The 27,940-nt window shown below is 61.9% G+C and overlaps 1 protein-coding gene across 5 annotated transcripts in view; it reads right to left on the bottom strand.

Annotated features, from left to right (window-relative positions):
• Positions 1-234: 234 nt before the first annotated feature.
• The window catches only part of ARNT2 (aryl hydrocarbon receptor nuclear translocator 2), a 158,778-nt gene continuing 131,072 nt past the window's right edge, over positions 235-27,940 (bottom strand). For 4 of the 5 annotated variants that reach the window (XM_064569781.1, XM_064569780.1, XM_064569782.1 and 1 more), the window contains 8 exons: positions 21,527-21,599; positions 20,595-20,718; positions 17,724-17,823; positions 14,930-15,068; positions 14,192-14,357; positions 7,476-7,648; positions 5,220-5,356; positions 235-3,735 (listed from right to left, as the gene is read on the bottom strand). In XM_064569781.1, coding sequence (XP_064425851.1) covers positions 3,390-3,735; positions 5,220-5,356; positions 7,476-7,648; positions 14,192-14,357; positions 14,930-15,068; positions 17,724-17,823; positions 20,595-20,718; positions 21,527-21,599 — 1,258 coding nt within the window. In that variant the 3' untranslated portion in view covers positions 235-3,389. The remainder of the gene's footprint in view (positions 3,736-5,219; positions 5,357-7,475; positions 7,649-14,191; positions 14,358-14,929; positions 15,069-17,723; positions 17,824-20,594; positions 20,719-21,526; positions 21,600-27,940) is intronic. The other variant, XM_064569783.1, reaches the window with a different exon arrangement.

Raw genomic sequence — 27,940 nt, 5'->3', positions numbered from 1 at the left:
CAGCACGCAGAGAGCCTTCTAGAGAGCTTTGCCTGATAGACAAGGGCAAGCACCTTCCTCTTCTATGTAGCTAGACCCCCAGAAGGGCCCCTCTTTAGCACCTAGGGACTCTCCGCTCTTAGCCGGCAGTGAGAGATATAACACAGCCCTTAGGAAGAGGCGTGATCCCAGATACATCCCAAAGTCCAAGAGAAGGTTCCCTGAACCACTCAATCACGAAGCTGGCCTGCGCTGTTCACCGTTCAGAGCAAAGTCATTTTTATTGTAATGGAATTTTAAAAGGCAGTTACATTAGTTACACATATACACAACCAACTCAATAACTGTTAGTCCTAGAGAACATTCAAGAAATACAAATGATGATTTATCCACAGCACAGCTCACGGCCATACGAAGAAAGGCTACAGGGGAAATGATGAGGTGCTTACATTGTCCACGGAAGCCTGTCACCTCCGAAGGAGAACGAGGCTGTCCCGGGGAGCCAGTCGCCCCGCGTCTGGCACAGCCTCTCCCTTCCCGGTCAGTGCCCCCACACAGGCTTTGGCTGGTTGCTGGACCACAAAACCAGCTTTGGCCACAAGACCCAGGCAGCTCTCTCCATGAATGGCTGCCGGCACCATGGCGGGTGCCTCTCAGGTTGTCCCAGACCCTTGCAGTCGAGGGAAAGGGGGAGCGGCCCCCTTACCACACTCCACACGAGGACTGGCTGGAGGGAGGAGGGAATGGGCCCCTGGCAAGTGATGACCAGACCCCTAGTTTCCGGTACGACCAGGACCACTTGTGTCCTGACTCGTGACTCACTAGGGCTTGGACTGGTCTGGCTAGGCGACAGGTCATAGCTGGCAGGGAGCAGGTGGGCGCAGGTGGGTGGAGGTCACGGTCCCCGCAGAGCTCAGCTGCTCCCACGGGCTGATGTACAAGGTTGAGGCCAGCACTCATTTCCCCAGGGCCCGTCCCAGCTCTTGGCTAAGGCTGGCAGACGTGGATGGGAGGTCACGGTCACGTGTGGCTGGTCTGGGGGGAGATACGGTTTCCTTACTGGCTGAAGGTCCGAGCTCCCTGACGGCAGTTCTATCAACTCTCAGCACGCTCCCGTTCTCCACAAGGTATTCACGAAACAGCAAAGGGGGTGGGTTTAATGTATCGGGAAGCGGAAGAGAACGCGGCTGTTTGCGATGGCTCGATCACTCCCTGAAACCACAGCTAAAAACAAAACTCGTGGGAGGGATACGTGGGCAGAATGTTCTAGAACCTCCTCGGCCACAGCCACCGTCACCAGCCACGTCTTGTGTGAGCCTCAAAGTGGCTGCCTCGTGTCCTCCCCCAAGGCTCCGGCCTGTTCTGTGGAAGGCCGGCCTGCCGGGCCCAAGGAGGGGGGTGTGAGTGAGGGAGTGCGTCCCGGCCAAGCTGGGAGAGGAGTCTGGGCGGGGCCTGGCTGGACGCCGGGCCAACAGAGGGTCCACTCACAGTCCCCTCTTGGCTGCGCAGGCCTGGCACAGGACGCGCTCCTCCAAACTGGGATGAGACCCTCTGGGTTTTGACTCTTATTCCGGTCTGGCGCAAGATTCCTCGGGGTGGGGGGTGCATCTCTTGGGTCAGAGATCCTTCCGGTCCTGTCTGTTTGCTTACTGGTCACGGGATGGCCTCCAAGAATGACAACCAAGGACTAGGATGGGGAGTCGAGAGGACAGAGCGCTCCTGCAGGCCGATCGGACTGCCGTGGGCCTCCCTGTCGAGGCTCCTGGGACAGAGCCGGAAGGAAGGGGGCCGGGCCGCCCGAGTCACGGTACTCCCCATCACGCCCGGCCTCAGTCACCGACGGTCCCTGCCTTCCAGGACCGAGCCCTGAGTGGTCTGCACCCCAACAGACAGAGTGGCTACAAGGCTTGTTCCCCTGGTCCGCATCCCCTCGGTGTCCAGCGCAGCCCCGGGTCACAGTGTCAACCTGATGGACACATCTAAGGAAATCCCCGGTTCTCTCCAGGAAACAAGGAAGAAACAAACATGAAACCCCCCACCCCACCCCCCCGCTCCTTCCTGCCCGCTGGGCTCACTCCGCCCTCAGGCAGCTCAGAACCCTCCGCACTCGGCTGGCCCTCCGAAATCCTGGGGGTGGGGGGCACCCGGGTTGTTTCTGAGCCGGGTGCCTGAGGAGGTCTGCCTGAGGGACCCCGGGAGAGATGCAGGGCTGTCCTGGGGGCGGGCTCCTCCACCTGCCGGGCCGCGAGTGTAGCGTTCCTCCCACATGGGAGGCAGCGAGCCCATGGACGGTGAGGCCACACGGAAGCCTGGCTGTCAGGAAAAGACAGAGACGAGAGGCGGAGAGCCTGCCTCAGGGCACGGGGCACGGGGGCCGTGAGGCCACTGAATAGAGGGAAACACAGCAAGCCAGGGACCATGGGCTCAGCCAGGCAGAAGCTTCTGGAAGGCAGCTCTTCCTCCCGTCTCGAGGCCATCTGAGGAATTCAAGGCCCCGGTGAGTGCATACCAGAATCAGAACGGGAAGCCCAGCCTTCTGCCTCACAGACCTGCACTCTGCCCCCGGTGGCTGCAGAAGGAAGGCCAGGCAGCCTGGTGGGAGATGTTTCTGAACTCCTGTCTCCACGCACGGGACCACACCTGAACCGGCTCCAGAGCTGCTGAGCGTAATGTGGCCGCCGAGGCCCGGACGTCCTGCCTTCCCGTCCAGTCCTCTGCAGAAGGGCCTCGGGCTCTGTGACCACAAGGTGTGCCCTTGGCAGGCGCTGGCTGGGAACCAGGGGGGAGACACCTGCGCGTAACCAGGAAGGGCCAGTGCTCCCTCGGGGGCCTCCTGGAAGAGGAGGGGGCTGCTTCCTCTCAGAGGGGCGCCTGGACCCGGGAGCTGACCCATGAAGGCAAGCAGGTTCCCAGCCACGACTCCTGGCGACACTATGAAACGTCAGCCTGCTCCGTCCAGCCCGGCGCCCAGGCCCTGGGCCAAGCTCCCTCCAGCCAGGGGGTGCTGCGCTGGGGGTAGGGGCTGCACGCGGGGGCCCCTGGATTCTGGACGCTCACTCTGGCCACACGACACGTACGGGGCACAGCACACCCATCAGGACAGGGATTCACATCACACCGCACAGAGTACACACATCCCACAGCATGATGGACGGACGGACGCACACACAGACTTGGCTGAGCTGGGAACGGGGAGCGGGGTCCACCTCTGGGTCCCAGCTTGGAGAACAAAGGCCATGCATCCTGCTCGCCTCCCTTCCAGCACCCGAGCCCCACCCATCCACAGATGTCAAAGGCAAGAAGAAACCCATTCCCGTGTCCTGGGCAGGCCTGGGCACTTGGGACTGGGACCGGACGTTTTATGTCTGCTATGAGATTATTCACAACCAGACCTCCAGGACCCGATGGGCTCACCTCCCAAGCATACACAGATAAGAGTACAATAAATACAGCAGCTCCCCAGTATCCACCAGGGCTCCTGGTGGGTGGCCGGGAAGCCCCGGCTGCAGGCTGAGCAATGCTGTGCTGGGGGGAGCATGGGGGTTAGAGGCCTTCCGCTGGGGGGTCCTGTGGCGGGGCAGGCGGGGCAAGCAGGGCGTGGGGGGGTCCTGCCCGCGTGGGGGGCACTGCCCAGCGCCGGCCGCAATCTGCCTGCCACTACTCAGAAAACGGCGGGAACATGCCCAGGTCCGCGAAGTCTTCAATGTTATAGTTGCCGGTCCCCTGGGTCGGATCTCCGGGCATGGGCAGCATGTCCTGCAGGGGGGCAGAAGAGAAAGCCGTGGGGGCATCAGCTCATCCTCCTGGGCACCCGCGTGCCCCAGGAGCCCAGCCTGCCACGCCCCCTCATGCTCATCCCCCTTGGAGGCAGCCCGGGGACAGTCTGTCTCTGGGGGACAATCTCAGGGGTCCTCAAATGTCCAGAGCGGGGAAGCTGCTCTCCCCGGGGAAGTGGCATCCCAGCAGGTCAACACAACCTCAGGACATAAGCTCTGGCTGTGTGAGGCTGAGCCAAGACACAGGGTGGACAAGAACCCCACCAGTGTGGTGAATCTAGCCGGGCACCAAGCAAGGGACAAATGGTCGATGCTCAAAATGCAATAGAAACTCGGTGCCAGGTTGAGCACAAGGAAGGCTGTGTGCATTCTGAGGGCAGGGCCAAATCCCTGTGTGGTCAGGCTTCACTTTTAGCAAGCCCTTCAGGTTCTGTGGGCCTCAGACTGCCCATCCAGAAAATGGGAAGAGCAATATTTCAATGGCAAATTTCTCAAAGTGTGTTCTGTCAGATTCTTGGCCCATGAGATACTCTGGGAGAAAAGAATTCTGTGGACAAGGGAGTTTGGGAAATGGCATAGTCTGTCTACCTCCTAAAAATCCTCAGTGCTTATTAGTATAATAAGGTTCTGATAAGCCCTGCAGGCAAGACACTGAATAATTTGCTTAATCTGACCAAGAATTCTTAGCCTCGTGACCATGAAAAATCAGGTTGGGGAAGTCTGCCTTACACACGGCTGTGAGGCATAAGGATGGAGGAAGGAGGTCAGAATACTGTCCCTCTGGAGCCCTAGAGGGACATCTGGTTTTAGACCTTCGCCTGCGAAGATGTTGCTTGGCCAGGTGGGAAAGGTGCTGGGGACAAAGAGAGCGGACGCTCCCTGGGGAAGGTGGGGGTTACCAACTGGGAGGCCTCCAACCCTCCCTCCATGTGCCTCCTACCCATCCTTGCTTGGCAAGGCGGACCTGGAGCTGTGGGCATGATGGGGACGGGGATGCAGTGGGGGGGGGGGGGGGTGCCTCAGCCCTTGTGGGAGGTCCTTCTCCCTCACGCGGGCCTGGTGGGACCGGCCAAGCGCTTGGCTCAGGGGGAGTCAACAGGCTCATGCCTCCCTCTGGAACCTTCTTCCAATGGAAACTTCTTTCCGAAGATGGGGCCAGGGAAACCCCGAGGGGCCCGAGCACTGCCCTGCGGGACTGTCATGGGGTCCCCTCCCGTTGCACAGCTAGGTCAGGCTGCCCATCACGAGGGATGGCCGGGAGGGTCTCCAACAACGGACAGCTGTGGGGGGCGCAGGTGTCCTCAAGCAGGGAGGACAGCTGAGGCCTCGGCTCCCGGCCCCGCTCCCCAGGCTGGGCCAGAACCCGATCCCTACGAACAGCTGGGGCTGCAGCAGAGAGCGAGGGGAAAGGAAGCAGAGAGAAGGCGCCGGTACCTACGAGAAGGCTGTGCTGGCTCGATTTACCTGGAACACTTCGGCCTGACCGGACTGCTGGTGGGAGTGCTGCTCACCGCTCTGCGGGCCGTGGTGCTGGCTTTGCCACTGTGACCAGACTTCCGACGGCCGCCCTGGGAACTGCCCGCTACTCTGGCCACTTTCAGCTGAAAGATCCGACGTACAGGACACCGCCTTTAAAAGCCTCGTCGTGGCTCCGGGAGACCTAAGAGCCACTGCAGCCCAGAGCGCCCCACTCTGCCCATCGGCACGCTCCGTTGTAGCTGGCCGGGCACCCGTGTCCGCGGCCCCCCGCGCGCTCTCACGGGCCGACAGGCTACGAGTCCCTTCTGCACCACGTGGCTGGGCGGGTGGGACGGAAGTGGGGCTCTCTGCCAGGGCGCCGGCCCTCGCTGGAGGGCGGCTCTCCCCAGCGCACCTGCCGGGGGGCCGGGGGCTTTAAGCCTCGGAGCCCGCGGGGCCCTGGGCGACGGCACGTGGAGCTTCGGCGGGGGCGTGTGTGGGGGGCCCAGAGCACGGGCTGACACAAGCCCCCCTGCGGCACGCTTGCGGGCCCGAGGAGGGAAAGCCTCCCTGCCACTCCAGACCCCTCGTCCCGAGCCTGCTCTTTACGGGAGCCTGACTCTGCCAGAGGAGCTGACCTCAGCGGGCCCTGAGCTCCGCCAACCTCACCGGGTTTCGGGGAACTTGGTGAGGCCACACGTGGCATCCCACGAGGTCCTCCCGCAGGCGCCCGGAGCCACGGCCCCTCCTCTCGCCTCTGAGTGTCTCAGCACCGGGTGGCTTGAGAGCAGAGGCAGCGGGGCCCGGCTCAGACACGAAGGAACGCGCCTCATCGTAGGAATCAGCACGTTAATGCGTACGGAGCGCAACCTTGTCTCCTACGCTTTACAAAGAATACACAACGGAGAAACCAAGTAGAAAAAATGAGCAGAAATTTGTCTAAGACATTTTAAAGATTCAACCCAAGAGAATGAGTTACCTGGAGGCACATCAAGGAAAGCTCAGGAACGTTCTTTCTTGTTCCGAACCACTCAACAGCATTTGGGAGGCAGTGAGCTCTGTCAGGCTCTGGGCGCAGACCAGGCCCCATCTTGCTCTTCCCAATGGCCATGCTCACGGAGCTGAGGCTGCTAAGTGTTCAGGGAGAACCCCAGCCTCTCCCTCTGTCCCCGTCTCCCTATCTGTCTCTCCCACATGCGCACATATCTAACATACTGCTAGAGACAGGAAAGGTGGTAACAAAACACGTATGTTCTCCCGAAGGCCTCACGCCTGTGCTTTCCAAACTCCACGTGGTAACAGCTGGGAAAAGGTTCCATAAAATCAGACAAGGACATAATTCCCTGCGCCCCCATCAGAGGGATTAAAATCGACTGTGCACACGGGACTCTGCTGTTTAAGAAAAACGCATCTGGAAATCTGAAATGCCTTTTCCTAATGCTCATGAGACACCGAGGCCAGGGGAGCTCTTTCAAAGCACTGCGCCCGTGGGCTGGTCTGGGCGTCCACACGTCTAAGACGGGCCTGGTCTGCACAGTGGGGCTGGTGGAGGCAGGGAGGAGGCCGCCTCAGGCACCCAGGGAAACCGAGCACAAGCCGGCCCACCTGTTGCTCAGGGCAGCGTGGACAGGCCTGGTCACCATCGCGGAAGGCGACAGCGTGGCAGACCATGGGGACTGTCATCACGGACCTGGGGGGGATGACCACCGCGCGGGAGGCCCCCCCGCAGCCCTCACTTGCTACAGTGACTCCTTGCTGGGGTCTTGCCCATCAGAAACGAATTCCCTCAACTCTTCCTTCTGGCTATGGCCCTCGCCGAGTCGTCCCCCCGAGTCATATACTGGGGTCCTGGGCTCCGGCCCCGAGTCAGGCTTGGTGCAGGTGTGCACCCAGGCCGGGAAGCGGGACGGCTCCTCCCGGGGGAGCTCACAGCACGGGGGGGTGGGGGGTAAGGCAGCGCCACACGGGCGGGAGCCGCTGTGATGGGGGGAGCGGCGAGAGCACCAGCTCTCAGGGGGACACCGGGCCTGTCACGGGAGGTAGGAGACACCAGCAGGGGGACAGTCAGCAGCTGAGCAGGTGCAGGGCTCGTAGGCAGTCACCGGATCGGTCTGTGCAAAGATGTGGGGGTGAGGAGGGCGTGTTCCGGGGACAAGGGTCCGAATGTGACCGGGCTGAGGGCAAGCCAGGGCTCGGGTGCCCCACTGTGAGGGTGGCAGGGACCCGCGGGGGTTCGCGGGCACACGGAGTGGCCACACGTACCTGTGCATTCAGGAACACCACCGCCCAGGGCCGAGCGGACAGAGAGGGAAGGAACCAGCTAGGAGGAGGCCGCTGCGGGATGAGTGCATGACCCACGGCGCCGGAGTCCCGGAACGTGGGGTGGCGGGGAGGAGCCGATGGAGGAGGCGGATGGCCACACATCTGCATCTCTGCTGTTGGATGGGCACAGTCCTGCTTCTCTAGGCTCCGGGCCTGGGAGCCACGGCTAAGTCTCCAAGAGGCTCCCTGGGCTCCCCATGCCTGAAGTCCGCATCTCCCCTCCCCAGACCACCCTGGTGGGGAAAGCCCAGCTGCAGACGCTCATGTCCAGTCCACTGCCCCGGACGCCACATCTCCACTCCTGTCTGCTTCCCTCCATCCTGGGCCAGCACCTGTCTCCCTGAATCTATAGCTGCCCCACAACCTTCCTAAAAGAGCGTCCACTGCCTAAAACCAGTCCAGCCTGCCATGGCCCCTAGAGCCTGCATAACCCCACTTCTGCTTTGCACCCCTGCCCCCCTCACCCTTTCCCGGGTGACCCACCTGCCCCCAGCCACAGACTCCCCCGTGCCCAGAGGGTTCTGCCCGTGTTCAGAGCCCCATCGGACGCAAGCTTCCCTGACCCACTCTGTTTGCTGAGGCCTTGCGTCACCTCCACGGCGGGGCCACCACGGGGGAGGCCCTTCTTCCAGCCCCCGTTATGGAAACCCCGTGCCTCTGAGCTGCATGCATGACCTCCACACTCGATGATGAGCGGTAACTACAACACAGCATCTCCCAGACGACGCAGCGCTGGGTGCTCCCAGCCCAGACCTCGGCCCCACTGGGCCACACCACCTGACCAGACCGATGGTGAGCAGGGGAGGCACATGGTTTGCACCCACCATGCAGCCATAAGCCGCTTTCTGGAAAAAGCCCCAGGGGTCACCAACATCCTTGGTGTCTTGTTCCAGAAGCCGCATGTACGGCTACGAACAGCGAGCTGGGCTCCAGCCATTCCGTCTTTCGTTTGCTCTGCTGGCTTCCTGAGCGAAGTCTAGGCTGCTATAGCCCCGGCCGAAGGCGTGGGGCCCCCGCCAGCCCCGCGGTCCAAGTAGAGCACGTATGGGGTCGCTACCACCGGGGCCAAAGGGGTAGCCTTTCAGACCAAACTTCAGAATCTTGAAAAGCATGTGGTTTCCTAGGCTGTAGGAGTAAAGGGATGACATCTTCCTTTTAAAACAGTTTATTGGCTCTCAACGCTGTAAGGTCACTCTTGCTGACCTTTTTCCTCGTGAGCTTCATCTGAGGATCGCAGGGTTGTTTGAAGTGCTGTGCAGAGGTCCTCTGCGGTCGGGAGTAGCTCGGTGGTTCTAACCAGGGCTGACTGCTGTGCAGGGGACATGTGTAGAGACATTTCTCATGGTCATAAATGCAGGGGTGCTGGGAGGGAGAGGCCAGGGACGCAGCTGAATACCCACACAAACAAGGTAGCTCCCAAGACAGAGAATTACTTGGCTCAACATGTCCACAGTGCCGACGCTGAGAAACCCTCATGGAAAAGTCAGCAAAGAGCACCAAAGGAGCAGCTTGTTCTAGAAATGCCTCTGGGCGGACGCTCCTGTAGTTCACGCCCAGGACACGTTTCCCATGCTTTCTGGCCAAGACCTCATTTTTCATCATTAACTGGTAGTGGTGAAAAGGTCTATAATTCCCTCAACTTGCTGGTAAGAATGCACAAGCTGAGGGGCGCCTGGGTGGCTCAGATGGTTAAGCGTCTGCCTTCGGCTCAGGTCGTGATCCCGGGGTCCTGGGATCGAGCCCCACGTCGGGCTCCCTGCTCGGCGGGAAGCCTGCTTCTCCCTCTCTCTCTGTCTGCCACTCCCCCTGCTCATGCTCTCTGTCAAATAAAAAAATCTTAAAAAAAAAACACAACAATGCACAGGGCTGAGATTTGGGGGCAGGAACTGGGGGGTTCAGGGGTATGATGTCTGCAAACGTTCCAGGTCACAGAACCCTAACCCCTCCCCCACTGTGCCTGCTCTGCCCTGCCCCGAATTTTTCATCCCACTTCTCACTGCAAAAGTCTTCAGACTCTTGTGGAATGACACGTTCTTTCAATCTTCCTCTCCGAAGTAAGAGTCCAGATGGACGAGGCTCCTTGCAGGAAGGCCAGTGATGTGATGGATGCATTTCCTGAGCTTCGTGAACGATGCTCACGCTCAGAGTCGTCTGTGTTCCCTGCTGTGATCTGAGTGGACCTGCACTGACTCGTGCCGGGCAGGAAGGGGCCGTGCGAGCTGCCCCTTCCTACACTGGGGAGCACGCTGCACAGGAAGCAACGCACTTGCTCCTGCTTGCACAGTCGCTGTGTCTGGAAGCACGCGGGTCAGACAGGGACGTCATTTAGACCCAGGGCGAGTCCACGGAAAAACGCCTGGTCTGCCCCGGCCCCTCTGGGCCACTTTCACTGAGCACCCTGCGTGCCTGGCTCCCTGCATTTCCCCAAGGCACACGGACGCATCGGTGAGCAGATGCCCGGTGGTGGCAGAGACGGAGACCTAGCTGTTCAGGGACCTCGGGTCTCCGGACCCACCATGCGCTTTGGGTTTACTGCCTCTTGGCTCCACATGCATCCTTCTTCGCCCCACCTCGTGGGGTAGGAACTGGACACTGTAAACATGTCTCCTCTGCCCGTGGGCAAGGTCAGGGTTTGCCCATAGAAGGTACCGGAGAGACCAGCAGGCGCAGCCAACAAAGGGGCTTCTCTCCTGGTTCAGGGCTTTTTCTGTCTAGAGCGCAGCGGCCGGCCGTGTGCAGGATGCCCAGCGCACTCACTCCTCGGGGAGCTTCTCCGTCACCCCGTCACCCCGAGCCTGCAAACCAGCCAGCTGCCGGCGCTCTCCACGCGGCGGCGGCCCCGGTGGGCTCCGGTCCGGCTACACACCAGCTGCAGCCCCCAGCCCCGAAGCTATGTGTCCCCCCGGCAGACACACCTCCAGGGAGGTCTGACCTCAGGCTTTGTGGGGTGGGGTCTCCCGCTCAGCTTGAGCTGGAAGCTGCCGCGCACGTTCGCTGTCTTCCTCAGGGCGCTCCTTCAACCACGTTAGCTAAGAACCATTGTCTTGAGCGTTCCCCGCTGCAACCTCAAGTGGGTGTCTGCGTCCAGCCTGGACCCCGACTGCCGCACCTTCCCCAGTCAGCTTGTTAGGAAGCGAATGCCCGCACCTATAGCCACTCGGTAAAGGGCTCCGGTTCTGCTTCTGGACGCTCCCCGTCGAGTGAGGTAAGACCATGGCGAGCTGAAACCGGGACCAAGACTGGAAATGGAAATGCATCAGTCACGCAGCTCAGGATGCGTCCACAGGCAGGAGTCCTTCGGTCTGACTCCCGGAAGCCGGGGGAGCAAAATGGGCCTGTGGCTCACAGAAGGGGCGGATTTCTCATTCAAGGAGGGAGCCCCATACACCAGACATCCTGAGGATTCCCTGCGGAAACTGAGGCACAGCTTCTTCCCCTCGATGTCGGCCACCTGGGCCGCCACTTGGTGACGTTCAGCTCACCACTGCTCCCAGACTCCTGCCAGCTCCAGCTCGTGAGACAGGGCGGTCGGGGCTCTGGAATCCGGCCCGGGACAGCTGGCTGAGCCGGGTACTGCAGGTGGGGGGCAGGGGCTGTGGGGCCTGCACACCCTCCAGGCCTGACCAGCAGGCCCCCAGGCACGGCCGTGTGGCCACGCCCTCACAGAGGGCACTCAGGTCCCACACAGGGCCAAGGTGAGAGCCCGCTGCATGCATTAGGGCCGCCGGCGAGCTCACGGGCTTGTTCTTACTCATGACTGGGGAGCCTGACCGTTAACGGGGCTGTTCTGTCTCCTCCCCACATACCCCTTCTCCTCTGCTGTCTTCCCTGCACCCCTCCCACCACGCTCGGGAGCACCGTCCTCGTTCACGCACCACCTGCACACCCTCGTCTCTCTGACCCTGACCAAAGCCTGCCCCCAACGCCCATCTCCACGGACCCCATTTCCCTGGAAACCCCTGGAGCCGGGGCCGTTTGTTTTTCACATGCCGCCCGTCGCACGCACGGCCCACCCTACCCTCCGGGCCCCTCCACACCTCTGTTCCCCGCCTCTGCTGGGGCCTCCTGCCACACTGACCACAGCTATCCTCAGGGAGCCCATGCCCATCAAGACCGTCCCCCATCCCAAGCTCCTCCCCAGCTCCCTGCCCCCCCTCCCAGGGCCACGGCTTCCTCCTGCAGTACCGCTCCTGGGTCAAGGTCTACAGGGGAGGCACTGATGGGGAGGCCACATGAAGCCTCTGTTTACCGTCTCCGTGCACTCACGGAACGGGGTCCAGCCCCTATCATTAGGGGTACGCCGCTGGTACACCCAACCCCCACCTAATTCCAACGCTCCCCAAACGGTGCATCAGAAAACAGGGGCAAGCACAGTCTGGAGGGGAGCGCTCTGTGACCTATCTGACCTCACCATGCCTCAGTTTATTTATCTGTGACACGGGAGAAACTAGGCATCTCCCTCCAGGGCTGCCGTGAGCATTACAGGAATTCAACGTGCCCGGGGCCGAGCAGATAGCGTCCGGTAAGCATCAGCTGGGGTCACACCTATCCTTAGGATCGCGTGAGTGCAGGACGGCTCGGAGCCACAGGGACGTGGCTGCTGAGCCTGGAGCCTCCTGTGTGAGCCCGCTCTTCAGGCCTCAGCCCCGGGCTTTGTCCTTCCCGCGCCCCAGGCCCGTTTACACGTCAGGGCCCACAGATGCCAGCTGGGAACCAGACACACACACGGAGCCGAAGGGCCCAGGCTGCCAGGGGAGGGGAGGGGCCGCCCACCTTTCCCGCTGTGGAGACAATGAGATGCTCCTTGGCCTTACTGGGACTTACTGGGACGAGCGCCAGCTCTCCTCGGAGCCTCTTCTGACGCCGTAGGAACGGTGGCCCTTCGGCCGCGGGCAGACCTGAACAGCTGCACACACGGAGCTGCCCTGCCTCTCCCCATGTCCGAGCCTCTCCCCTGCCCTCTCCCCGTGTCCGAGCCTCTCCCCTGCCCTCTCCCCGTGTCCCAGCGTCTGCCCTGCCCTCTCCCCGTGTCCCAGCACCTGCCCTGCCGTCTCCCCGTGTCCGAGCGCCTCCCCTGCCCTCTCCCCGTGTCCCAGCGCCTGCCCTGCCGTCTCCCCGTGTCCGAGCACCTCCCCTGCCTTCTCCCCATGTCCGAGCCTTTCCCCTGCCCTCTCCGTGTCCCAGCGCCTGCCCTGCCGTCTCCCCGTGTCCGATTGCCTTCCCTGCCCTCTCCCCGTGTCCGAGCGCCTCCCCTGCCCTCTCCCCGTGTCCCAGTGCCTGCCCTGCCATCTCCCCGTGTCCGATCGCCTCCCCTGCCCTCTCCCCGTGTCCGAGCGCCTCCCCTGCCCTCTCCCCGTGTCCAAGCGCCTCCCCTGCCCTCTCCCCGTGTCCGAGTACCTGCCCTGCCGTCTCCCCGTGTCCCAGCGCCTGCCCTGCCGTCTCCCCGTGTCTGATCGCCTCCCCTGCTCTCTCCCCGTGTCCGAGCCTCTCCCCTGACCTCTCCCCGTGTCCGAACCTTTCCCCTGCCCTTTCCCGGTGTCCCTGCGTCTCTCCGGCCTCAGCTGCACCGTGACCTCCTCTGGGCCGGGACCCCGTCTCCTCCCCTCTGTGAGCCCGGGCCTATACCTGCAGGCTTCCCGTCCGCAAAGGCCCGCCTTCAGGGTGAGGCGGGGGGACCTCTCCCCCACGGGCTGAGGAAGCCAAGGCAGAGACTGCAGGGGGCGAGGGCTCCCCTGGGAGCCAGTGGCTTCCAGCTTCCGGTGGTTTCTGAGTTGGGTGCCTGGCAGGCTGGAAAGCAAGAGGCCGGGGGCCCGTCCCTCGGGAAACAGGGCAGCACGCGGCTGAGCGCCCACTCGGGGACAATAAAACAGAGAGAGTTTAAGGCCAAACAGGAGAACCTGCTAGGAGTGAACGGGAGCTTCGCCGCATCCATGGGGAATGGCCGGTGAGAGGTCAAAAAGTGCTGTGTCCCCAGGCTGGGGGGGGGCGGGGGGAGGCTGTGGGCAGTAGCATCCGTCCTGCAGAGAGACGCCCCATGAGCCACACGAGGGGGTCCCGCTCTGAGAACATGGGCTCAGGACGCTGGAAGGGCCACTGCCCCTCAGCAACCCCTCCTTCTGGGAGGGGGAGCCCCGGCCCATTAAATCCACACAGAAGGAGCCAGCAAAGGCCCCTGGGACGGGCACCAGAAGGGGTGGCCACTTAACCCTTTATGGCCTGAGGTTTTGTTAACAAAGCTGGGACAGGTGCTCTGACACGGGATGGGGTCCCTCCTGGAATATTAGGAAGAAAGAACTTGACAGTGTCTCCTATTTACATGATGTATTTCTCTAATTGGCCACCCGGTCGTTTGAAGCAAGATTATAGCGTTTCGGACGTGGGGCAGCTGAACGTCCTTGCCAAGGGCCATAAAGGGTTAAAACTGCATTCCGAGGAACATCATCTAGGGCCTTGAAAATGACACGTCACCCCACAAAGCCGAGACGCGCGCAGCCAGCTCTGAGCAACACCACCAGCTCTCAGCCCTGGAGGCACTGGGAAACCTCTAGGCTTTCTCCCAGGGTTCTGGGAGCTCGGGGCTCAGGCCCTCCAACTCAGGATGCTCAGGAAGCGTTTCTGCTGGCTTCCCGGCATTCTTTCCCTCGGTCCCCACCTACCGAACCCTGGAGTCCTGTTGGCGAGACTGGAGTAGGCATTCCCGCTGGGCGACGAGGTAGCTGGGCTGGAGAGGGGGCTGTAGGAAGAGGGGTCTGCTGGGTAGGTGTGGCTCGTTCCAATCCCAAAGGGAGATGACTGAGTCTTGCTGGACTGGGAGGGGATTGGCTACAGTTCGGACACAGTGAAGAGAAGGGAAGCGTCAGCAGCAGGCCCCTGCCCCCGGCCCCCGGCCCCAGTGGCTGACGGCGACTCCCCACGGCCCTCCTGCCCCGCTGGGCGCAAGCCTGGCATCAGACCAGCACGTGTGGGCCCTGCGTCTCTGGGGCAGGTCTGGGTGATGGTCTGGGTCCTGCGGCTTCTGCTTATGGGGCCCTGGGCACTACAAACACGGAGAAGACCCCTGGGCCACCGGACACCCACGTCACAGTGACTAGCAGGGAGCTGCGCGTGTCCCGGGGCTGGGGGTCCTCACGCACTCCTGGCTGGGGCAGACAGAGGTCCACAGGAATCCTCACGGAGCGTCTGTGGATCTGCCCCTTCCCCCGGCTTCCCAGGCCACCGCTGTGCGGGGCCAGGCTGCTGAAAAGACGGGGCCCCACGGTCTGGGTCCCTCTGAGGGGGGCGGGCATTGGTGCTCAGAGCGCTAACCTGTCTCGGAGCCAGGATCCAAAGAAAGCAGGTCCCGGGTGCTCTGACCCGCTTGGACCTGGGAACAGCTCCCTCACCAGAGCCCATACCTGTCCGGGAAAGGGCGGCCGGCTCCCTGTCCAGGCCACCTGACTCTGGTTCAGCTGCCGGGAGATTTGGGACATGTTCTGGCCTGTTGACGAGGACGACTGGATGTCATTCACGCCGGGCACGTGGACCACTGAAGAGCTAGAAGAGATGAAACCGCATCTGTCCCGAGGAGCCGCCTCGCCCACCACGCCAGCCCCTGGGCCACCTTCCCGTTCGCTCCGGCTGCTACCTCTGTCCGTCCATCTGTCTCTCCAGCACATGCCTGGACAAGAAGGCCCACGCACGGCAAGCCCCCCGGTGTCCCTCCTCTCCCCGGGGCTCCCTCTGTGTCACCTCTGTGGTCTGCCTCGTGGCCCCCCGCACCCCCCAGGGCCCCGCTCTCTCCTCCAGGCCGCCCACACCCCACCGCGTGTCTGGCTCCCAGCAGACGACTCCGAGGGAGAAGCCCCTCAGCATAAAAATCAGCCTCGGCGTGGACCCATTCCTCTGTGCTCTGGTTAATTTGTCCCTGTGGGTGCCTATAGGGCTTCGGATTCAGGAACCAGGCGCGGGCTGTCAGGTGGTTGGCTTTGGACAGGAGAAAGAGCCTGTCAGGGGACGCCTGCCGGCGCGGGGGGCCTGGTCCAGCCACCCAGAGCACGCTGCGGGCTACCTGCCCCCTGCCCTCCCTGCGTCTTCGATGTCCTCCCTCCGGTCTGTACGGGGCACCTGCGGGGTGTGTCCCAGGCGCCCCAGTGCCGGGCCCCCACGTCTCTGACCGCTGTCTGTGCTCCCAGGCACGGGGCAGACACTGCGGATGACACAGTCCCACCCAACGTGCTCATTAAAGGTGGGAAGGTGGGGAGACTTCTGTTTGGCTTCAGGCCCTTCGTTCTGGGAGCAGCTGAGCGCAGGAGAGCGCTGCGTGCCCAGGAGGGAGCCGGGCGGGGGTCGGGCTGATGGCAGAACATTGGCGCAGGTCTCGAAGAAAGGCGGGTAGAGAAGAGTGGGTGGAGTTTTACTGCTTGTATTACACTATTTTTTCTGTGCCTTCCGGGTCCCCGTAAGATAGAGAGGCTCCAGGAAGGTCAGTACCTTCTTGTGCGAGCCTTTCCAGAAGCGGACAGCATTCCCAGCTCCCTGCACGCAGCGTTCCTTCCCCTTCCTCCCTCCTGATGAACCGATGGCCTCAGAGGCCTTTACTGATCACCGTTCTCTGCGGGGGGGGCCTCTCCCCACCCCCTCAGCCCTCATGTTGTCCCAGGGCACTGGCGATGAGAGCTGGCCCCTGGGCCCCACTCCCCAGGCCCCCTGGACTAGAGACGCCCGCCTCCGTGCACACAGGCGGGGCAAGACCGCCGGGACCACGGCAGGACTCAGGGTGAGGGCACAGTCAGGGACCTGCAGTAACACCACTCCCCTGCAGCTCAGGGCGACCTCTGACTGACATTCAACCCACACCCTTCCCACTCACACCAGCGCAGGCCCTTTCGATTCACAGGAAACCCGGCTCATTCCACAGGCTCGGGGCCTCCCAGGCCTCCCTCCCTCCTTCCTCCCACAGATGAGCAGTGAGCGAGCGCCTTCCCGATGCAGGCTCTGGCAGGGGCCAGGTCCTCACACAGCCAGCTGGCCGCAAGCCAGTCCCCCCTTCTCCTTAACTGCCCTCTGACTTCGTTTCCACAACAGCCTCACCCCGGCTCAGCGTCTCGAGCTGGACCACGGGTCCTATGAACCACCAGCACCCTCCCTTTCCACACTGCCCCCTGAACTTTCTCCCAGACCCCATTTCCACAGGTCCCTCTTCCCCTCCGACCCCCTGGTGTGGTATTCGAGGCCTCTGCAGCCTCCTCCTGTTTTGCCCTGACTCTGAGCCTCTCCCATCTCTCCAGCCTCCCGGGCTTTGTTCAGCACGTTGCGGAGGAGGCCCCATCGCCTCATCAAGTGGCAAACTGACCTTTGCTCTGGGCTCAGCTCAGCAGTTGGCCAGGCCTTTCCAGGCCCTGCTACTGTCCCTACAGTCCCGTCCTCACCTCCGGCCTCCACTCCCTCCCCGCTGCCCTTCGTCCGGGCTGAGGACCTGTGAGCACATGCAGCAGGGCAGGGAGACTGGCAGTGAAGACGGCCCAGCAGCCGCTCCCCGGGGGCCACCACCTCACCCCACTGGCCCCAGACCAGAGGCCCGCGTGCCGGGAGCTGCAGAGCAGGCTGCGTCCAGTGAGACCCAGCTGCACTGGCCAGAGCCCCTCCAAGGTGTCAGTCTGCTAAAGCGACCTGCCGTTTCTCCAGGGGGTCTGTCCGTGGACCGGTGTGAGAGCCAGCGAGGGCAGGGCCCTGGCCGGGCCCGCTCCCTGGGGTGGTCAGTCCCACCTGCCCAGTCCTGGTCCCCATCTGCACCCGGACGCTCCGCTTGGGCTCTGGCCACTGAGCCAGTGGCTGGGCTGTATGAGGAGCCCCGCCCACCTGGGCTTGGGTCTGGGACAGTTCTAGTGAGTCTGGGCGTTTGGTGGGTGCACGGGAGGACCCCATACCCTCCTGAGCGCCGCCAGTCTCCTCCCTGGCCGTTCCTCCCAGTCTCTGCTCCTCCTTCCCCAACGGGCAAGCAACATGTCCAGTAGCAACGCACCGAGGGCTCAGAGGGCAGAACCAGAGCCACCGGCCTCCCAGCCCAGCCCAGAGCCTGCAGGACGGCAGCCACCAACTGGTGTTGGCACAATTTGCCGCACACGGAGCCGAGCTCTGAGGCCCGGGGCTTCCCAGGTGAGGGGCATCCTCCCGCCCCCTTTGCCCCCTGGTCCCCCGGCTGGCACGTACCTGAAGGCCTTCCCCGAGTGTCCGGGGGGGAACGGGCTTCCCTGGGAGTAGATCTGCTGCGTTCCTGCTGCAGACGCTGAGCTCATCATCTTCTTCTCCGCTAGGAAGAGCACAGCGCGGGTCACATTCAAGGGCATCCCGTCCTCCAGACCGTGGGGCAGGCAGCCCGGGAGCGGCGCTGGGCGACCCACAGCAGGACCACACATCCTGGCCACCTGTCCACGTGCACCTGCCCTGCCCTGGCCTCCGCGCACTCCGTCTCCCGGGGTCTTCTCCGCACCGGAGGGCACCGGGCTGTCCTCCAGCACCGAGGCAGTGGTTGGAGGACCGGCTCTGGTGCTCGGAGACCAGCTCCGCCCTACGGTAGGGGGGGTGGCCTTGGACGTGTTGGTTATAGAGCCCTTCACTTCCCTACAATCTCAAAACTCCTACACCTATTGCTCCCACAACCTGACACCCCACCCACAGCAAGATACCGGAATAAAGGACGTCAAAGTTAGTTACGTGGCAATAATTTTGTGCCTAGACAGACCCCCTCGCCTGTACCCATCTCTGGCTTGTGGGGGGGATCCCCACCGGGTGGACATGAGCAGTGACTGATGGACACTCAGGCTCTGGGGCTCGGGGCCGAGGGGACAGGCTTCAGCGGCCATGAGCCGAATCTCCCACACGTGCAAACCACGTCTATGACGTTTTGATACACTGAAGCCCTGAGCAGTTTCCCTGGTCCATTTCCTTGGCTGCAATGACAGGGCACCCAGTGGAAAATCCTAGAGGATGGAAGGGGCTTGGACCCTTGAGTGTGCATTCCTGACACAGTCCTCAGGCCTGGGTCTTGCAGATAAAGATGCAGCTCAAGGTTTCAGGAGAAAGGCGCCCGAGGGACTTCTCGTGACTATTTGCTTAAGGCAAGCTCTTTTTTTCCCATGTATTTTGGTTTTTTGGTGTTTTGGGTAAATGAGAAGCACATTTTTTTTCCTAACTGCTCCCAGACGTTTGTAGGGCACAAAATTACATACATAAAGATTTTTGATTTTATTATTCAATCTTCTATATCTTTTTTCATTTTATGACTTTGATCTACTTGACTTGTTGGAGATGAAGAAATGCATATTGAGATCTCCCGCGGCAACTTGGCTTTATCAGGATTTTCCTGTATTTCTAACTATTCTTTCCCACGTTCCAGTGCTCATGACACACACACCTTCACGTTAGGCCACACCTCTTATCTGCGTAAAACAGCCCTCTTGGCTCACAGCGCTCGGCGACTGTGTGTCCCTTCCGGGGTCTGCAGGCACCAGGCCACCCACCCCTCCGGGCTCCACGGTTTCACAGCGTGCTGTTGGGGGGACAGCATATTCTGGAAGCATGTGATTCAGGAGCTACCACCCAGGAGCCCTTGAACACCAACTGATTCTACCGCTCATGACATTCATACTTTCTTACTATTTCACTTGTTCTTCTGAGTATTTTGCATTTTGCTAAAAATGTCCTCGTCTTTTCTTGGAAGCGAGACTTCCTTCCTTCTTTTTCTCTTCCCTCCTTTCAAGAGTGGTTATTTTTAAACACACTGGAAACTGTGCTTCTCTAGAAACGTCAGAGGAAAAAAACCATACACGCCGATGAGAAATTTCTGTTTATGACCCCTAACCCAAGATGCATCCGGACCTTTGCCGAACTGATTTGGTTCTGGCTTGTCTGTGTCTTTTGTATCTCCCAGCCGTTCGTACCTCCATTCTTGTGTTCTTCCTTCGCACTCCTGCTTTCTCAACCCGTCCCTTCCACTCCCGTGTTCTGTGTTTTGATGCATCCCCCAAACGAGCCCAGTCCCTGGCAGGCCGCGCTCTCGGGAGGTCTGGGAGCACCCTCCTGCGGCTTCCCGCGTGTGAGCGCAGCCTCGGTGGTGGACAGGGGTGCGCTCTGCCATTTTCCTTGTCTGTCCATTCTCCCCCTATTTGCTCATCTTTATGGGAAGGCGTCTACACCTGTCATGTTACAACATCACGTGGATTTCCTAGAAATGCTGCGGGGTCTGGTCCAACACCTCAGGCTTCTCTGAGGGGAAGAGAAGTCTTTTAGACGTGCTACCGTTTGCTCTCTTCCCTGCCAAGTCCAGAGCCACCGACGAAGGTGTCTGGGGGCCAACAGGTCACCGTGCCACACGGCTCGGCACGCACGGCCCTCGTGGGAGACCTCGATGCCACTCTCCTCGCTTCCTTAGCGGCTGGCCCGAGGCCCGGTGGGAATGACGGCCGTGTCTGCACCACCTGGGCAGATGTCAGGAGGGCTGAGATTTGCTCTTCCATCTGCCCCAGCTCCTCAGTCCTGCAGACGAGCGTCTCCACGCTGCCTTTGGGCGGGTCAGCTGCCTTCTCCCCTCAACGGATCCCAACCACACTGCACCTTGCAGACATTCCTCGACCACCAGAAAAGGGAATCCTTCTGCTGAATTTTGGAATGATACAGATCTTTCCAGGTTGTGTATTTTGCTAATCTTAGTGGTAATCTGGCTGGAAAGGGCAGTTGCCCACACGGGCTTCACAGGACAACGTGACCCAGACGCACGCACCATTTTCTCTGGCAACAGCACGAATGTGGGCAGGCCACCCGATGACCGCGACTGAGCGAATTCTGGGCATCCATGCGCCATTCCTTCCCAACCCTTGAATGTAGAAAGCGTGGGGGCCCCAGGGAGCAGGGGAGCGAGAGGCGAGGCTCCACCGGCACTCCTGTACCAGGTGCTCTTGTATGCTGAAAGCCCACCCCGCGGGGGCCTCTCCCTCGGGGGGGAGGGGGGCTGTCCCCCGATGGCCCGGCCACAGCACCCTGCCCCCCACACCCTCAAAGCCACGGCAGCGTCGGGAAACTTACATGCACTGATCCCCGCAAACATCTCGGTGAACCGGGGGTCCCTTTCCTGGGAGAAGATGGTGTCTGCCTTTTCCACGGACTTCCCGGCTTCATGAACGCCGGCCGGCAGGTTGGGGACGGGAACCTGTTTGCACATTAAAACACAACCGCATCCCACGCATGAGACACAGAACACGCGCTTCCGGCCTCGCCTTTGGCCGGCGCCCTCCCTCCCACGCCACTGACGTTTCGGGCTGGAAGGTTTTACAGGTGGGGGGTGGGGGGGAGCTTTTCTGTCGATGGAGGCCAAGGACAGTCGGGGTGGGGCTGTGAGCTGGAGGTCACAGAAAGGACCACGGAGTCACACCGACGACTTCTAGAAAGTTAATGATCAGCGTACTCTGAAAACCAGGAGACGTGAACATACAGTCTAACGTAGGAGACAGACACCTTGCGGTTTCCCCAGATGGCCAGCTCCAGATGCAGCAAGAGCAGGAAAGGCAGAGGGAGGAGGAGGGGGCTAGGGAGAAGGGGCAAGGGAGGGAGTTAGCGCAGGCAGCGCGGGGACACAGGGCAGGACCGGGGTGGGGGCAGAAAGGGACCGGGCCAAAGGCAGGACAGATGGCTGGGAAGCCGAGGGCTGACAGGGTCCGGAGCTGCCTCCATCAGCTTCCGAGGGTGCAAGGATTAGGGCTCAGAGTCGGGAAGCTACGGTTAGCCCCCCGACACTCTTCGTACTGGCCACAGCCTGCCACCAGGCTTCCCGGGTCCGGCAGCCCTCGCGGCCCAGCTCTGCAAAAGGCTCACAGGGGCCCCAGGGGAGCGAAGTCTCTGCGCTGAGGGGCTGGACAGAGCACTAGGACCTGCTGGGCTGGGCTGGGGGCAGGGGGGTCAAGCTAAGGGTGGACTGCAGTCCCCAGTGCCAACCAGGAAAGACTGTTCCAGAAGCTCACCTGTGATAAGTCGTAGGAGGACAGCCCATCCCGTTGGTGCACTTCCAGCTCGGCCTGCTGCTGCTGGAGCTGCCTGAGGGACAGGAAACCGGCAGAGTCACCCAGAGCCGACGTGGAGCTGCAGGGCTGGACCGGAACCTGCCCCGAGCCGAAAGCGGCAGCGGGCGACCCGACGGACCTCCAAACCGGTCTCGGTGTTTGTTTTATTTTATGATTATTTTTTAACGTCCCAAATCAAGACTCCAAGTTCTGTACTTCAGGCTGCCAACAGTTAGGAAATAAATTGTGGTTTATGATGTCATTTTATGCAGGTAAAAAAAAAAAAAAATGTTAAGGCCAAATTCAGACGGACCCAGAAGGCCTCAGTGAGTGCCGACCAGTAGGCTGGACGGGGCCTGTGGGACCTCATCCAGCCCTCACTCGGGACCCCACAGCGTTACTTTATGCCCCCGTGAACAGTTCAGAGAGGCTGCCCAGGTGCCTGCCCACCAGTGGTCACGACCTCACGGGGCCAGGACCTGACCTGACGCCTCTGACCCCTGCTTGGCGCTCTGCACGCTCCCACGCTGCTCCTGGGACAGAAAAAGCCTCCTTACGGGGAACGGCTGCTTTGTGTTTTAGAATATGGGAACCGAGTTACTTCCAAGGGACAGCGAACCCTACAGCTCAGAGCCTAAAAATGGGGCGGGATGACAGCATCGCGCTCAACTCTAAATACCAACAAGAATGAGAGGCGAACAACGATCAGCAAATAATTGACCAAAATACACACACCCCATGCCCAGGAGTCAGTGGGGAGGACAAGCCGCTCAAGCATAAATACACACACGTATAACATACAGAATATGGATACTCACGTACCCAGCAAGTAGGCAAACATTTTCACCAAATAGTCAAAGCAAGTGCAAATCAGAACAGACTTGAAGAACAACTCTTCACGACCAAGTCGGTAGAACTATGCTTACAGGGTGGCTTGGTGTGGGCACACAGCCTTCCCGGCGGTCCCTGTTAGGTCCTGTGGACACGTCCACGCCCTCCAGGAGTCGCCCGCTGCTGGGCTGCAGGGGACTTATCAGCGGCCAGAGACGAGAGCGGGCTATGCAGAGTAGGCGGGAAGAGGGGACGACTGTGTGAACGTGTCCATCGATTCACTGGGTGCACGCTCCCCGCGGTCCCACAGCGGCCACCGCGAGGACCATCTGCAGACACTGAAGGTGTCAGAGCGTGTGGAAAAGTTCAGGACAAAACGCTCTGCGCACCGTGACTATGGCCACGAGCAGTGCATGGCTTTGGGACGCAGAACAACATCTCTTCCGAGTTCGCATTAACCGGCTGGATCTTCCTTATCCGTTGTCGCCGTGTTTCGAAGCCAGGACAATCTCGGTGGGTCCCCTGTGAATATCTCCGAGGTGCAGGTTGTCTCCCCCACGCCTGCCCATGCTCTGAGCCTGGAGACAGCAGGAGCCCTCGGAGGGGAGGGGGGCCGGAGGCACCAGGGGCGGGAGGGGGGCAGGTGCAGAGAACTAAAGTCTGCTGGGGAGCCCAGCAGTCACTGCGGGTAGGGCAGGTGTCGGGGCGAGCCGGCCCAGTCAGAGAAGCGTCCCCCAGAGGGGCCCCTGTGAGCGCGTCTCCGCCTCTGGATACCTGCAGCCCGGATCAGCAGACCCCGGGGCCGCGGGAGGACCTGGGGGGCACCATGCGGGAGAAGGCCATGTGGTCCGGCCAAGGGGGAGCTGTCGACTGCAGAAGGCCAGCAGGAAGGACACCTGCACCCTCTGTGTACTAGCCCCCGGCCCCTGCTAGGGGTGTGCATTCACAGCAGCTCTTGCTGGGCTCACAAAACCCTCCAAGGGGGTATTTCTGAACTCCCTTTACAACAGAGCGCACTGAGACCCAGAGATGCCAGGGGTCTGCAGAGAAGTGATGATGCTCTGCAGAGGGTTTGGTGCAGTGGCTATTGCTCACAGCGCAGAGGAAGCCCTGGGCTAGCCACCGTGGGAGCCAGTGACGAGACCCGGTGGGAGGGGCGGCCGGCCAGGAGCCTAGCCTCAGCGGCAGATGCAGCCCCTGCTACCTTGGGGTAGGGGGCCCTCAAACTCTTACCCGCTGCCCCCAGCCAGTCCCTCCACTGGCCAGACAGCTGGAAGCCTGAGAACAAGAGGGCACACGCCGTCCTGTCCACAAAGGTTAACATTGGCTCTCGGACATCCACACGCCCCCCGGCTGGCGGGGGGTGTAGACAGAGCACCTAGGCCGTCTAGGCCCCGGTGCGGGCTGTCTGGGTAACTGACCACTTCCGCTCCCCAGAGCAGAGCAAGTGTAGGTGATCGGGTCCACAGCCCCCCACCCGAGACTGTGACTGCACGGGCCAGTGGCCCGTCTGCTTCCCTCCTCTGCTGGGGAGCTCGCGGCTTCCCAAGGCAGCCCGCTCCATCAGTAGACAGACGCAATCATGGAAAGTCTGTGGCCAAACAGCCCAAATCCACCTTCCTACCACGCCCGTTTTGAGTTCTGATCCTGCTTCCCCAGAAACACAAAATAAGCTGAATTCTGTCCCTGAACTCCTCCCCCAGCAGCCAGAGAGACGGACAGTCTGGACACCGTTCACCCCCCGCCACGCCCTTCACGTTGGCCCCTGGCGTGCATCCCCCCCAGGGAAGACCTCTTAGAAGAGGACCCCGCTGACCAGTGTGTTTAGGTCTAAGCCTGGACAGTCCGTCTGTCCTGGGAAGTGTACTGAAACGTCTACACCAGGCTCTGTGCTGGACCCCAGGGGAGAGGATGAGGCATCCAGACCCACGCGGTCGGGGCCTCACGGCGCGGACCGTGTCTGGGAGGACAGTAGGCAAGAAGCACGGTGTGATGCATTCAGAGCCAGGCTGCGGGGAGAACACACAGCTTGTCTCCCGATCTGGGTGGGAGAGCCCGGGGGAAAGGTGAGCCAGAAGACCCGGACGGCCCCCCAGGCAGTCAGCACCTGCACCTGCAACACCAGGAAACAGGAGCACTAAAAAGAAATTTTTTAAATTGCAATTTCAAAAAATTTAAAAAGAATACAATTATCTGTAGAAAAATCATAACTTTCCGTATTTCCTATTCTCACTTTACAGTTTTGGTATTTTGTTTACACCCCGAGGGCCCCACCATCGCTTGCTCCCGGGGCCCCTGAAGCCTGAGTGCAGAGCTCGGGGTGGGACCCTGCCCGCACCATCCTACCTCTGCAGCCTTCCCGCTTCATAGACACAGAAAGCGAGGCTCAGAATCCCAAAGACGTGCCCGGGATGGCGCATGCGGGATTCAGACCCTTCTGTGCTACAGACCCTGCACTCGGTCCCACGATGTAACAAGGACCATTGCCCACATCTCCCATTCCAGAGCAGCCGACCCGACCACACAGTGTGGTGGACCACCGGGCGGGACAGCAAACCTGTGCTTTGGGGTTTTTGTGGGATCAGAGCAGTGAATGCCCTTCTCTTCCTTCCAAAACTTTCCCAGAGCCCAAGTTTCAGCCCAGCACTGCTTGTCCAGGGAATACCGGCCGCTCCCGCCTGTGGCCCAGCCTGGGTCTGGGCGGAGCACAGACCGTCAGGGAGGGGGTAAGACCCCCGCGTGGGGCTGTGCGCCGGGCGCCCCAGTGTGGGCCTGCGTTGCAGGGAGGAAGGGCCCACGCTGCTGCTGGGTGTGAGAGGGTCAGTAAGGGCCAAAGGCATCCGGGTGCGAGCGTGCTTCTGTCCCCTTCTGGGCCCGAGGAAGCTCCTTCCAGGGGAATGTAGGAAACAGGGTCTCTGGCGTGGCCGCAGATCCCCCGGGGCCTGACCGCACTCCCTCTGTGGTCCGGACACGGCCACCCCATCCTGCAGACTTTGGTCTCCACGCCCACAGCTGCGCACCCATGGAAGAAGTGCTGACTCGCAGGCCGCCCGTCCTGGGAAGAGGCCTGAGGAGCTTTCTGGACATTTCACAGCAATGGAATAAAAATAAACCTCGGTGTGCTTGCCAATTCCTGAGGGGGGAAACGTGGCTGCTCCCAACTCTGACCAACAGCCCGTGTGCAGGCCCGGGCCCGGACGCAGCAAAGCGCCGCCTGCCCCCCAGTCCCCTGGGGACGAGCGCGGATGACCCGACACGAGGTGCGTCAGGCCCGGGGTTCCTGTCTGCGCAGCCTCCCTGCACTGGGGATGGCAGGAGGCAGGCGGATGCCGTCAACGCTGCCGGGCGCCCTGCGGACAGGGGCCTTACTCAGCCTGAGTGTGTGTGTGACCGGCCACGAGGGGGGCACTTGGAGGCAGCAGAGATCGTGCCTCCGGGAGAACCGGGATCCGGCGACCGGGCACCTGGGGCTCCCCAAGCTCGGCCGACCAGAGTGAAGTTTATAATGCCCCCCCGCTGACCGAGGGCGGTCTGCACGCCCATCAGGAGGACTCCGGATGCCCGTCCGGGGCTCTGCAGTTGACTCCAGGGGGCAGGGGCGGGGTGGCTCCTGGGGCCACGTGGGCAGCTCGGTGGGGCCGGACAGAAGGCGGGGGCTGGCCGGGAAGAGCATGGAGGATCCCCTGAGATAGGGCGGGGGTCTCAGCAAGGCGCTGGGGAAGATGCAGGGAAGGAGGAGACAGGCGCAGACTCCCAGACAGACGCTGTGGGACCCTGGTCTGCAGCAGGTGCCTGGGACGGCAGGATGCGGGACAAGTCCCAGGCTGGGGCTCCGTGGCCGGAGGCATCGCCCACCGCCCCCACCCTGCGCCCCACACCCTAAGCTCTGCAGGGATGAGGAAGGTCACCTGGCCCTCACGGCCCACTCCCAGGCTCCCGGCCCCTGCAGCCCCTCGGGCTCTCACTGAGCGCGTGGGGACGGACGGCTGGCTCCGAGCCAGGGTGCCGGCAGGGCCGGGCATGGTGGAGGCCTGACGAAGCGCACGCGCTCCACAGCACAAAACAGCCGTGGTCGTGGAGACCTACGGTGGCTTTGGACAGCGCCGTCAGGACACGCCAAGGGACAGCGTCAGATCCCTCCCGGGAGGGGCCGGGACAGGGAGCGCTCAGCCGCTAGCTCACCTGCGCACAGATACGCGGACAGCTCGTGCTCAGAGCGGCCCACGCCGTGTCTCCACAGGACCGAGCCGGCCCCGAGCCCGGACACGGCACAGACAACGGTCGTGCAGCAAGATCCGAGCGTGCTTTCTGCGCTGCCTCCCGCTTCCCCGCGCCGACGTCATGCGAGCAAGCGCACGGTGACGGAGGCCTTCCTCTCCGAAGCTTTGCACACATGCTAACCAACTCACGCTCCGTTTCTCTGGAAATTTCTTTGGACGCTCCTGACTGACGGCAGCTCGGCTCGCCACTCCTGCCCCAGCGCAGAGCACGTAAGGACCTTCCCGAAGCGCGTCTGCCGCGCCGCGCCCCTGCAGCGGGCCGGAGGGCTCGCATCCTGGCCGTCACTGCCCTCTGCTGCCCGCAGCCAACATCTCCCGCCCCCTCCACCGGGGGACGTGCCGCCGGCGGGCCTCTGAGGGGCCGTTCTCATCCCCTCTGACCCCACAGAGCTGCCGGGAGCAACCGTCCCGAGACACAAGCGGGGACACGCCCGTTCGCTCGGGGCTGCCCGCCTCAGAGGAAGAAAGCAAAGCCCCTGTGGTGGGCGCCCTTGGGAGGAGGGTCCCGCCTGTCCTTCCGGGCGTCGGACCAGCACTAGCTGCCAGGAGGCTGTCTCGGAGGCCGTGGGCGGACGTGTTCATGCTCTGCCTCCTGCGTCCTCACAGCATGCATCTGTCGGTCCCTCTGCCTCCTTGTGCTCCCCGGGGACACGGCCCCTCCCTGGCGGCGGGCGCCCTGCCTGTCCTGGAACCTGCCACAGGCCCGTGTCCTCCCGCAGCGCTCGGTGGGCACCTGCTGCATTGAGTCTCGACAACAGCACCCAACTCGCTTGAGTGACGCGTGTACTAACACGGGAGTGAGTGAGGAACGGTGGAAAGTAGAACAAAGCCAAAAACCCAGGCAGGGAGCTTCAGCCCGCTCTCTGACCCGAGTCTAGAGGATGCTGCCAGGTGCCCGCCGGGAGCGGGTCTGCACCACGCAGGGGTGGCCTGGACGTGCTGCAGAACCGATTGACGGACGGGCCAGCCTCGGGTCTGACAGCAGGTTGCAGGCTGTCCCCACGACACCCCGAGACTCCTCTCATCGCCTGGAGAGGCAGTCCTCGGCCCCTGCAAGCCAGGCAGCACGGCCCCGGCCGTGTGCAAGTCAGGTGTGGGAGGGGGGCGCGAGGCAGCAGGGCGGACCGGCCAGGGGGGGCTGCATCAAAGACACGACGGCTCTCACTGATCCCAGCCAGTATGTGGGCATCAGAAGGTTCTAGAACAGCGTCCAGGGCCCTGAATGCCTGACAGGCTTGCCCGTCTGCAGGACTCCCAGCGATGC

The sequence above is a fragment of the Mirounga angustirostris genome, unplaced genomic scaffold (assembly GCF_029215605.1).
Source record: "Mirounga angustirostris isolate CCGP_5_RB_7025 unplaced genomic scaffold, mMirAng1.0.hap1 SCAF_9, whole genome shotgun sequence".
Classification (NCBI taxonomy): Eukaryota; Metazoa; Chordata; class Mammalia; order Carnivora; family Phocidae; genus Mirounga; species Mirounga angustirostris.
This window is presented reverse-complemented; position numbering and strand designations above follow the sequence as displayed.